General features: G+C 37.5%; 1 protein-coding gene across 1 annotated transcript in view; it reads left to right on the top strand.

Moving 5' to 3' along the window:
• Positions 1–1,431: 1,431 nt before the first annotated feature.
• Positions 1,432–13,494, top strand: part of LOC113234375 (mitochondrial coenzyme A transporter SLC25A42-like) — a 16,485-nt gene continuing 4,422 nt past the window's right edge. The window contains exons 1-3 of the mRNA XM_026469685.1: positions 1,432–1,447; positions 2,690–2,819; positions 12,062–12,224. Coding sequence (XP_026325470.1) covers positions 2,756–2,819; positions 12,062–12,224 — 227 coding nt within the window. The 5' untranslated portion in view covers positions 1,432–1,447; positions 2,690–2,755. The remainder of the gene's footprint in view (positions 1,448–2,689; positions 2,820–12,061; positions 12,225–13,494) is intronic.

The raw sequence follows: 13,494 nt of genomic DNA, 5'->3' as shown, positions 1-13,494 counted from the left end.
AACATAAATGTAATACAATAACACTTAAATCTAAGAAAACCTCCTTATTTTGAAGTCGGTTAATAAATAAGTATTCCGAAGACATTACAATAACCACACTTAAACAACAAAAGAATTATGTGAAGGTCGGACAGTCGCAGCTTTTGCGCAGTTGAATCGTTCGATTTATTCATTTATCTGATAAACACTAACGTTTAAATACTAAACAATATTTTTTACGTAAGGCTATATTTCGAGTTCATATGATGGCTATTTGTATTTGCCTACTTGATATATTTGGCAAACAATCATCATATGTAGATAGCATGTGTGACAAAGTATTGGTCTTGTTTTGTCTATTCGACAAATGTTACAGCAAAAAGCGTTCACACTATTCCAAAGTCAAAGAGAAATAATCTTTATTTCATAGGTCAGCAAATTACACTTGAAATCGTCGTACTGATTAAACTCTACTGCTCATTCGTAAGGCAGATTCCCCTGAGAGGAATGAGTAAGAAATTCTAGGGGTTGCTCTTTGTAAATATACATTTGAATACATTTATCATTAGAATATAATAGAATAGAATAAATACATTTATTACATAACACCACAACACAACAGTAAAAAATAAAAAGTAAAAAAAATAAAACAGAACTAAATTAAAACAAACAGGAAATGAATAACAAAAAGAAGACTAAATAAAATTAATTAAAAATAAAATCTTAGCAATAAATAATTATGCGACCACAAAGCTGGTCAACACTATTGTTGTACTAAGTAGATGTCATGTGTGCGACTGTGGCGTATGTAATAGGATCCACTCAGCTAATGTCACCACTGGGAAATGGCTGTGACGCTGATTTTCAGTGGATCCTAAAACCGAGTGAGTACCGGACGTGTGTGTCGCGTCTAAACTAAAATAAATTACGTGTATATTTCTGTAATGTAGTATGGTGTGTTCTCTTATATTTATAAAACACTTAAATAATTCATTTGATACATATATGCAGTGATAAGCGTATGCAATGTAATACAATGCATTACAATATTTAATTTAAACATCTTAGATCGAGACTACCTGCAAGAGCTAAACGGGCTACTATCACGGAGTTTTGTCGTCCAAGTACGCAGAAGCTGTATAATAATAACCTTTAGTATAAAGTTTTTTTTTATTATAAATTTAGTAGCAGTAGGGCTCCGTGTGAAAGAGTTCGTCCATAGTAGTACTGCCACCTTACCTATTCCTGCACTAAGCAGTACTACGGTTTTGAAGGGTAAAGGTGCCGGTGAAATTACAGGCACATGGGGCTTGTCAACTTGTCTCAGGGCGACGGGCGCAGTGAGACTTAAGATCTGAGGCGCACTGCCAGATCTTTGCGATTTAAAGCCCCTAATGGCACTGCAACTGTTATGGACAGGCGAGCAGCTTACCATCATGCGCACAACTTGTTCGTCCCGTCACTAGATGTAATAAAAAGAAAAGTTTTTGTTTCACTATAGTTTTAAACCTCATAAACGACAAATTTTGAATATCTATTGGAATCTTATTATACATTGCCCATTGGATGGACATATCCATTATTTTGCTCCATGTGTAGACGATCATACTTGTCAGTGTCTGTCTCTTTCGCAATTATTACACATTAAATAATAAAAATCATTTATTGAAGAATTTACAGTCCACTTTGTAGTAGCGGTGGGCGAGTCGTTACTCCTATAACGAGTCAACTCGAGTTACTTTTTCATGAACTCGAGCTAACTCGGTTGAGCCACCCCACCCGCCGCCGAACCGAATACTTCATTCATACTGCGCGTCTTTGACCTTCAGAACACGCTCGAGTCGCGAGAGATGAGCGAGTCGAGTTATTTAACTCGAGTTACTCCCACAACGATTCAACTCAAGCTACACTTTGTGAACTCAAGCTAGCGCAGTCGGTTCGGTGCGGTCACCCTCGAGTCACGGTCGGCCGGCCGATCGTGTCCAAATCGGTGAATCGTCGGCTTAAGTTCTACTCGCGACTCGCGGTTGCTCTGTCAAACACCGAGTCGAGTTAACTCGAGTTAGCAGTCAAGTCAACTCGAGTAACTCGAGTTAGCTCAAGTCAACTCGAGTAACTCGAGTTGAAACAAATACAACTCGTCTCATCGCTACTTTGTAGTACATTTACAAACATATCTATGCTACTATTGTCCAAAAGTTATAGATAAAAATAAAGAAAATAAAATGAATGAACGAATGAATGAAATTACTATGGTACAGTTCAACGAGCTCCCAGGACGTGAAGTTCGGTGAATCTAGCAAGCAGATCGGCGTCCTGCCTTTCCCATTGGTAAATTCAAATCACATTGGTGATTAAACTACGTTCTAGGATCAAAATCACGTACACTATACAATACGTATACAACATAGATCTGCAGCGTCTCGGTGTAGTTTCAAATACTCGGCCTCAAAGTGCTGGAATATTATTCCACCACTCCAATTCACACCACACCATTCCAATAAACCGGATTCATTGCCTAATTTGCCACCCTTAGAGGTAGAATATTTTCTCCCAATTTGAATGGGACCACTACAGAGGTACCCCCTTTCCAAGAAGAAAATAATCATCTAAATCGGTTCACAAATGTCGGAGTAATTGCCAGAATACACCTTTTTTGCAGTCAATTAACAAATAAGGTTTAGTTATGTGAAATTTTTTGTCCTTACAGACCAGTAATGTGATGAGGGCCGGCTGAAAGGGCGGAGCCCTATAGCCTGCATCTTACAGCTGAAGTATGGCAGTGAGACAGACCCGGATGGCGCTAATGCACGATGACAAGCCGGCGCATGCCCCTCTTGGTAAGTATTAGAACGGTTACACACGACGACTTTAGGCAGCGATGCAAACGCGATGCAATTGCGATTCAAACGCGATACAATCGCGATACAATCATTTATAACATAGGTAAAATAAATTTACACTTGAAAACGTCATATTTAAGCTACTGCTCGTTCACGCTGACTTCCCTGAAGAGAACGAGCTAGAATCTCTAGGAATGGTTCTTATGAAACAAACTTAAATGCTACGGAATACACTTTGAATCAAATTTGTGTTGATTCTGGAGTCATGTCGTCCCTTCGACACTTCTTTATCTAAAACATACTCGTCAATTTTGTAATATGATTTTTCAATAAAAATGTTTTGAATGTAGTTTTTAAACTTAGGAAATGATAATCTTAATATATGCTCCGGAATCTTATTGTAAAAACGTATACAGTTCTAAATCGTGATCGTCTACCTCGAAATCGTGGTACCGTAAGTTTGGACTTAGTTCCTTAGACTCTAAATTTAATATTACGTGTATCGTCTTTCTTATTGAAATTATGTATATTTTTACGGGCATGCACGGGCACTCATGATACCAGTCTCCTTAAACTTTTCCCTGGGAGAAACCCGAGAGCCTAGACGGTACACAGAACGAATCGCTCGTTTTTGCAATACAAAATAATATGGTTTGAATATCTACGCGATACAAATGCGATACACGTTTTAAACGATTTCACTTCTCACTTCTAATGTACAATTAACAAAACAAAGTAATGTGTATGAACCTATACAGATTTTTCGTACATGATTATTCAACATAAGCGACTGTACCGACGCAGTCGCGCGTTTGCATCGATGCAATCGCCTATAAATCGCAAGTGTAGCGATGCAATCACGCGTTTCACGAACCGCGTGTAACTCGTAACTGTAATGAAACACAAATCAAATATTATGACGCCATTCAAACGCTCTACAGTCTCCTGATTGGTTAAAATATAAACGGTATTTGGCCAATCACGGACACTTCTATTTCTTTGGTTTTTTTAACCCATTTAAAAAAAATGAGGAGGTTCTCAATTCGACTACATATTTTTTTTTGGACGTATGATACGCGATAACTCCGCTTTGTGAACCGATTTTGATGATTCTTTTTTTTATTGGAATAACGGGACCTCGTTAGTCCCATTTACATTTGAAGAAAATATTCCACCTCAAAGGGTGGCAAACTAGGGGATGAATCCGGAATCGGAATAAAACTTGGCAAATACATGTAATTCCACGTACTTTTGAGAACGGTTTTTTAGTACTCTGTACTGAGGTTATGTTTTGTACCCTTTGTTTGCCTTCGTTTGAGTTTGTTGTCGTGGATTGTTACAAAATTACATTAAATATTGTTTGTGTTTCATTATTTTAATTTACTCAGGGTCGTATTCGAATGCTCCTGTCAGGATTGCACTGGAAACACAAGCACTGAAATACGACCCTAATGGCAGGGACTTGAGTATGATTTCGAGTGCTTTAAACCATACTCAAATCCTGACGACGTAGAGTGACGTAGAGTTCTAGAATACGACCCTTAAATAATTAGGTCTTAAAATCTCATACCGTATACTATGGTTACATTAGTAAAATAAAATAAAATAGTAAACACGCTATTCTACTTTAAGGACCTCATGCAAGGATTGCTTAAAATACTATTGTGATACGCAGGTTATGAAGGCGTTACAAGAATACATTTTGAATCATTGTGATCTGTCTTGCAGCATACAAAGTTTTCATAGTTTTTACGTGACTATCATGCAATAATATATTTACGATTTCGTATAAATACACTATAATCATGCAGACAAAACTATAATAAAATACAACGATAATAGAATTAGTAAGTTTGTCTAATAAAAATAATGATAAAATTAGATGATTTGAAACGAAATGTAAAGCGAGCATGTCATCGATAAACCTACACACTCTAAACCCCAGATCTTTGTAAAAGAAGTCCATTATCTAACCAACATGCTGCGAGGAGCCATTGAAATTAAAAACAAACATCCTAATTTCAACAATGGAAGATGGTTTATCCGTACCATCAGTTAGGGATCTGGTATTTGCTCTGATTAAAAAATCCTAACCACATAAATATAAGACTGCAGCACTAATTAATATGTTTTAATTGATTCTAATTACTCAAAATTACGGCGCATCACTAGCGGCCGCTACTCTGTGGTTCGCGACACTCGCGCCGGCTCCTGTGACTGCCATTTTAAGACGTGTGCAAAGACAAAAAATATGTATTTTTTTATTCCATTTAATAACTTAGCAGAAGTAAAAAGAACAGTTTTCCATGATCTAGTTTTCAGTTGATTACAACATTATATCGGGTTTTTTTAATTTCAATTTAAAAACCCCTAACCTAACGTAATAACTATATTAGATGCTGTTGTTGTTGTGACTTCGATATTTTGTGGAAAAACAACTGAAAATAGCCGAGACAAATATAAACATGGAAACGGTTGCGTCATTCCAGTGGGATGCTTCAAGTGGCGATTACGTTAGGCAGACATCATTATCATCAAATAAACAAAAAATATCAAATAAACATTACAATGACCTCGTTGGTTCAGCTACAGCACACAGGTCACAGGGTCGATTTGTCGGTTTTCTGGGTAATGTCCCGGAGTGACTTGCTCCGGTAGTAAGGGAATTCCCTAATTGGCGTAGTTGTTTTGCTCATCAAAGTTGGCAAGAAACTTTAAAATGAGTTTTTATCAACAACAACAAGCACTTAGAAAAATTCGTGAGGTCCGCTGGTTCGTTCCGTGGCTCAGTTGGCAAAGCGTCTGACACGGTTTGCTAGGAATTTTTTTAAATGATCTATGTATTAATAATTATAACTTTACAATGTGTTTTTATTTTTAACCGACTTTAAAAGGAGGTTTTATCGAGTTCTTAAGTTTTCGCGATTGTTACACATAGGAAATGAAACTATTTTTTTGAGTTTCGGTTGAGGCAACCGTGACCACGGGACGACGGGAAACGTCGGTTTGTTTGAAAAAACAAATATACGCGATTTAAATAGTTTCATTTCCTATAGGAGGTTTTAGGTTTATGTTCAACGTTTGTATTTTTTATGTACGTTCACTGATTTCTCCGTCAATTGTGGTCCGATTTTGAAAAGTTTTTTTGTGTTCGTGACGGTATACTCTCGAGGTGGTCCCATTGTCATCAAGTCAGAATATGTCAAGGGGATCCAAACGAAATCGAGGGAAATGCTCAAATTTGATAAGCATGTTTGGTGCGTTTGTTGAACTCTCACAAATTGAAGGTTCTCGGATAGACGTGGACTTGTAAGACATCGTCTACATCTTTCCATTTCTTGTAATATTTGTTAGTTTCCGCTTTTTAGTGTAGTGACTTTTTGTCGTGTTTGAAATTGGTTGAATTTTTTTTTAAGTTTGTTTTTGGGTTTCCGGTATCATAGTCTTCAACGCGACGTTATGAATTCTATCATGTCCACATGCATTTGCGTTCGTTTCCGGTCATTGTCGTTACAACAAAGACCGTATGTCGGTCTCGGCTGCTGGACCGTAGCCTTTGCTTTATACCTAATGCCTCCGATATTAAGTTATTTTTATGATAGCAAGTGATATGACGAACGAGTCGTACGTCTGGCGGTAAACGACACGCCTGTCCGTAACAGTAGCAGTGTCGCTCAAAGCTTTTTAGAGACCCCACCACATTTCACACAACGTCTTGTCCATGGAACAAAAAACAATGGAAGTGCTTTAAGCCTCGATTACTATCAGAACCGATGGCGCCAAAACTCATAAGTCCTTAATTTGAAACACTACATAACCTAACGTCCGGTTAAAAAAACCGACCTCAAAAGTCATTCATCCCCTAGTTTGCCACCCTTACAGGTGGAATATTTTCTTGAAATTGAAATGGGACCCATCTGAGGTACCTTCTTTCCAACAAAAAAAGAATCATCAAAATTGGTTCACAAACGGCGGAGTTATCGCGTAACATGCATACAAAAAAAAGAACATACAGACGAATTGCGAACCTCCTCCTTTTTTTGAAGTCGGTTAAAAAGCTTGATATCATATTGAAGCTCATATTTGGTGGCTATTGTTATAATTTAATTTATGTTTGTAAACTTACATTATTATTTATATTGCTTACCTTCATTACTTACACTATTTACATTGTTTGCTTTACATCTTACACTTATTGCTATTAGTATTTAGAGTTAGGTATATATATTTGCGTGTGATGCACTTTGGTGGCATGGCTTACTGGGCTGCGATCGCTCACCGTATGGTACTGGCAGAAAACCAGCTCTGTTTGACTTCTCTCGGTCTACAGTATTTATGCTGAGTCAGGGCCATTTCAGCACAAACTGTAGTCATAAGTATTTTAAAATTTTATCAGTTGTTATAGTATTTGTTTGTTTTTCTCACAGTATTTGTTTTTCTTGCAATATGTGTTTTATATAAATGTGTATAAAATTAATAATGAATGTTCTATGTGCTTTTATGTTATACTCTGTGAAGTGATTGTAAATGTTTTGCTTCTGTTTGTATTTGTGCTGAATAAACGTGTTATCTATCTATCTATCTTGATAATGATTGGTCGTAGTTTCAAATTTACAAAGAAATAACAAAGTCTGGATTTAAACTTATGGGCATATCGCTAAAAGCTCAATACTATTAATACCTGTTGCAAGTTACTACGTTTTTTCTTAAATTTTCAATACATATGCTGCCATCTAGTGGTTAATTGTTGAACGACGGCGAATTGGAGTTATTAATTTGCTTCTCCAAACAAGAAGCGACCGTATTGCAGGGGTGTAAGTTTTACTTTCATTTCTTGTAACAAAAAAATATTTCCACTAACAGAAAATTTAAAATTTGTTAAAATAAGACTTTTCGATGATATGAAATACCACCACGGGCAAAATCTTTGATGCGGCCATCATTTTTGCACTCCAAAACAGCACAATAAGATATTTTTCTAGGATTTTAGAAAATTTACACGAAAGAATGACACAACCATACCATACAAAGCGAAAATGGCAGACCTCAGATAGGTCTTCCGAGACCTATAGTTGGCACGCGTCGGACGCTAACTAACCACTTGTATTGTTTTTTTGTTCTGTGATCTTGCTAACACACACACAGCGTTCACACGACGGAGATGCCCGCGCAACCACGACGTAACACCAGTGCGGCGTAAACCCGTCTTTCGGCACTATTCAGCTTCACCCAGTGCTGGCGTAGCGTCAACGCCCTCGTCACTCTGAGACAAAGTTGAAAAGTCCCGTGTGTCTATAATTTCACCCTCTCCTTTCTACTTCTTGTCGTATCTATGGCTTGTACTATGCTATCGAAGCCCAGAATTTAGTTACGCTGATCACGCCACACGTAGCCGCTATGCTGAATCGTTGTGAATGGTTTTGCCGATCGTGCCGATTGTTGCCCAGGATTCGATAGACTTACTGGGAATACAATTTGTACGTCATTGCGGGTAGGTTCCTTTCGTACACCCAATAGCCCCCTGTTAACAGTCACGTGATCAGAAGCGTATAGGTTTGCGCGCGAGATTGCCTGCACGCGCCATCGTGTGCGATTACTATTTGCAATCTGGGCCCCAGTGTCTATGAGAGATAATTTTCTATCGTCACAGTACATTTATGAAAATGTTATTTATGTTAAGAAAAATAGTGTTTGTTTTTCATGAAAAGCAATCGTTGACATATTTAATACGAGGAACAAAAATGGATTGGCTGTCCTTGACAGTCGTCACCGCGATGTTACAAATTCGTTTAGGTGCCGCGCAAACGTGTCTTGTGTTGGATACAAGCATCCGGCAACTAGAAGCGAATACTCTATTTTCATGCAAATTGCGGTTGCGGCAATCGGACACTGTCGCCGGTTGCTACAACTGGCGACTGTGTTCTGGTTTTGAAGGGTGGGATGTTATAGTCTGTATTTTTTGAAGACGGAGTAAAATCACATTTGTGGGGTTGCCTGTTTTCATAAAATTTTAAATAGTCATGTCGTTGTTGTCGATGGTTTTATCGATAAATTGTGGAAGAAGATAAAATTTTGCCAAAAATGATTGAATTGTGAATGTTACGACATTGTTGTTGTGTGTGCTGAGTATTTGGTTGAATTAATTAATTAATTAAAAAGTAATTGGTCGAGGATGATTCAAATGACACAAATTCGGCTAGTTATTCCATATAAGTGTGACTAATATCCCATCGATAGTCGATAGAATATTTATCGACTGCAATCACTAGCTGCTCGCAAGCGGGCAACACTCTTGCGCAGTGAACTGTCATTTTACTCCGTCTTCAAAAAAGACAGACTATAGTGAAATTGCAGGGAAACAGGACTTGTCAACTTATGTCTCAGGTTGCCGGGCGCTGTGGCATTGCCCTCAAATCTTTGCGATACAAAGCTCTGAGTGGCACTGCAACTGCTACAGACAGACTTGTCGCTTAACACCAGACGCACGACTTGTTCGGCCCGTTCGTCAGTTGGTATCATAAAAAAAGCCATGATCGTCAAATTGAAATAAACATGTCAATCTTTAAACATCCCGTAGTTTTCTCAACGAGGTCCCCATGCGTACATAACGCGTTAATATTCCTATGTAAACGACGAATTTGTAAACGGTTCTTATCACCATGCGTTATCAAAGTTATCAGTGCCTTTAAACCTGCAAGACAACTTAATAATGTTTGTTTACTCTATCAAGACATACGTCCCATAATTTGTCGACGGCTCGCCTTAGGGATTTAGCGTATTGTTGTACAATACGTTAGTGACTTTCCACAACAAATTATCAGCAGTAGAGCTCCTTGTGATAGAGTTCGTCCAGGGAAGTACTGCCGCCTTACACATTTCTGCCGCCAAGCAGTAATGTCGCTTAATGACGCTTTATTATACTGCACCCTCAAGCTGTATAGGGTCACCTTACTAAACTTCACCCAAAGACTACACGTGTAAAGGTTTGACAGTATGCTTTAAAAAGCGTTAATTTGGCCTCTTTACTACAAAGCTTAAATTTTTTGATTTTGTCACCCAGTTAGATACCTTTACAGCTACTAGCCCCGGCTAGAGATGTCGCTATTCATTGTATTTAAATTTTTATTGAATTGATATTCAATATATAATATATGAGTAGTGAAGATTCAGTGCTGTTTGGTTCATATAGCGTAAAAAGCATAAATTCGCGGCTGAAGAAACATGTTTTGTAAATTATTATTAGATAATGTTAACAGAAGAAGAATCAGATGTACTACGTACCCCACAATCTCGCGATTGATTTTAATAGCCATCGCGTGCTCGCGCGAGAAATCAGATTTCCGTTAAACAGTATAATGCTCTATTTCGGCAGCAATACGGTTCAATATTACATCAACAAACATTTAAATTCTAATCTCGTCCATCCTCGTCAATCCAGATCTTTTCCACCGAAGATACGCGAGGAGAGAATTGAAATTTTGCCTTACAAATTTGTATTATCGTCTCGCCTCGCCGATGGAAAACCACCTTAAGATAGACAGACCCACACGCAGACAGACACTCCTCTTTTTGCGTCTAGAGTTAAAAATAATACGTAATACTATGACAACGGTAGTTTGTCTGATTATTTATTAACTGCTGATGCATTGTCATGATAACATTTTAATGCCACATTTGACGTATTGTTATTGATAAATAATGACATGATAGTGTCTAGATCAAAGGTCTCGGCGAATATAAGCTGAAATAATCGATTTATATTTCGTTATGTTGCACGATTTCAATGAACAATAATTTCATTGATGAGTGATATCAATAACCGACCGCTTAGGTCTGGATTTTCAAAATAAATGATGTTCTCCGCGATTGATTGGCTTACACGTCGGTTCTCATGGTGTCGCATTCTCTGAGGTTCCGGGTTCGAGCCCATCTAAATCTATGTAGAAAACTAACTTTTCTATATTGTCCCGGGGTAGAACACTCAGTTTCTGATATCGTCGTTGTTTCCGATTTCCATAACACAAGTGCTTTAGCTACTTACGAGCAACATATGTGATGTAAAGAATCGTGTCTCACCGATTTATTAGCTTACAGATGGTAACTTTGTTGACTTTTTGGAGTACACTGTTTTGTATCGAATGTTTTTCCTTTAAATTTAAGTGTTATTGTATACTGTCTATTGTATTGTATTACATTTTAAATATTAATTTGAATATTCATATCGAGTCATAAAACTTTTAGAAGTAGCTGTATATTGAGTTGTGATTCTGTATAGTTTTTTTTAATATTTACGCGATAATTCCGGTATTTGTGAACCGATTTTCATGATTCTTTTTTTTTGCTGGAAAGAGGGTGCCTCCATAGTGGTCCCATTTAATTTTGTAGAAAATCATCCACCTGTAAGGGTGGCTGTGTTCACGCATGAAGATTCATTTTAATAAATAGGGCCTAAATTTTATTATAAAAAGATTTATTATTTTAATGGTTGATTTTGCTATTCTCCAACTCAAGGCGTTTTTCTCCCTCAATTTACTTTGAGTAGTGAGAACCGATTTTTACTATCTACTGTGTCAAGTCCCGTATAGTGGCGAACTAGGGGATATTTCAATAAAACTTGGCAAATAGATGTAATTCCACGTACTTTTGAGGTCGGTTTTTTTAGTACTCTGTACTGAGATTATAAAGTAGAAGGCTAAGCCCTTTTTAATGTATATCCCTTATCCAAATGTTGTGCATAGCTGTAAATTGAATGCAAATTTACTTACACTCTTTTATGTACCTACCTGTTATAGTTATTAGTTTGTGTTAGGTACCTGAGCCAAATAAATGAAATAATTATATCTGTGAAACAAAATGCTAAGAAACGTTATTAATCATTATTTATTAATAAAGATTTTTTTTATAACATCAAGTGACGGGACGAACAACTTGTGCGCGTGATTGTAAGCTACACGCATGTCCATTACAGTTACAGTGCCACTCAGAGCTTTAAATTGCAAAAAACTGTTTCACTAGGACCTCTACTGCTACTAATGCTCGTTACACTACGAATAATATAGAAGAGAGAGAGAGAGAAATTACCACCGGTGTTGACCACAACAAAAAATTACCGGTGTTGCTATATTAGCATTTAAAAATATTTACTATTATTGTTAAATTTTATGCTCAGTATTGAACAATATCGCTGAACCTTAAGTTGTCTCACCCTATGTGACTTTACATTAATCATTTATCTACAGAGCCCTCATCAAAACCGCCAACCCACAAGGAAGACCACAACCACACGTCTCTCAGCCCCGCTGCGACAGTAGTGACGTCACTGATCTCCGGAGCCTTAGCTGGTGCCATCGCCAAGACCGCCATTGCACCTCTAGATAGGACCAAGATCAACTTTCAGACGTCGTGAGTAGAAATTGTTCCACTGAATTATTATCACAGTTATTAGTGCAGTAGACTGTTTCTCAAACATGCTCGAAAATATTTGCGTTACTTTGAAAAAAGAACTCACAAAGTTTATCACTCGAGGAGCGACAACACAGACGAAAAAAACAATGGAAGGATCATAAGCCTCGATTATTATTAGAAACGATGTCGCCAAAACTCACACATTCTTAAACTTTGAAACACTACAAAATCTTGATAATGATTGGTCGTAGTTTCAAATTCTGGATTTAAACTTACCCTGTTGGCATATCGTTAAAAGTTCAATACCATCAATACTTATTATTGCAAGTTACGACGTTTTGATATTATATTGAAATTTCTATACACGTGCTTCCATCTAGTGGTTAATTGTTGAACGACGACGAATTAGGGTTATTAATTTAGTTCTCCAAACAAGAAGCGATATATTGCAGGGAGTATTAGCTTTACTTTCGTTTTTTGTAACAAACAAATTATTTCGATAAACAAAAAATTTTTAATTTATTAAAATAAAACTCTCCGATGATATGAAATACGACCACGGGTAGTATTTTTGGTGCAGCTATCATTTTTGCTTTCCAAACAGCACATATTAAGGCATTTTTATAGGATTTTAGAGAATTTGCACGAAAGAATGACACAACCATACCATACAAATCGAATATGGTGGACTGAGCTCAGATATCTCTTTCGAAACCCATAGTTGGCACGCGTTAGACGCTAACTAACCACTTCTACTGTATTTATTGTTCTGTGAGCGACACTTTCAAAATGATCACCGTAAAGTTGCATGCAAAGCCTAATTAAGAAAATACATAGTTTTTTTATAATATCAAGTAACGGGACGAACAAGTCGTGCGCCTGATGGTAACACGCCTGTCCATAACAGTTGCAGTGCCACTCCTAGATTTAAATCGCAAAGATCTAAGGGGCACTGCCACTGCGCCCGTCCACCTGAGACACAAGTTGACAAGTCCCATGTGCCTGTAATTTCACCAGCACCCTTACCCTTCAAAACCGGAACACACTAATGCTGACATTACTGCTTGGCGGCAGAAATAGGTAAGGTAAGGTACTGCTACTAAAGGTGACCATGGATTAAGTGCGTTAAGTGCGGCAGAATGGCGACATAAAGAGTGACTGTTCAGGGGGTGGCAAAACTTTATATTTATTTTAAATTTCTTATTAAGGGGGTTAATTTGGATGCGTTACTTTAAGTTAGCCAAGTACTTCGAAAAGCGCTGTGACT

This window comes from Hyposmocoma kahamanoa, unplaced genomic scaffold (genome assembly GCF_003589595.1).
Source record: "Hyposmocoma kahamanoa isolate Upper Pololo Valley unplaced genomic scaffold, ASM358959v1 84, whole genome shotgun sequence".
NCBI classification, from domain to species: Eukaryota; Metazoa; Arthropoda; class Insecta; order Lepidoptera; family Cosmopterigidae; genus Hyposmocoma; species Hyposmocoma kahamanoa.
The sequence above is the reverse complement of the archived record's forward strand: the minus strand, read 5'-3'. Positions and strand labels throughout refer to the sequence as shown.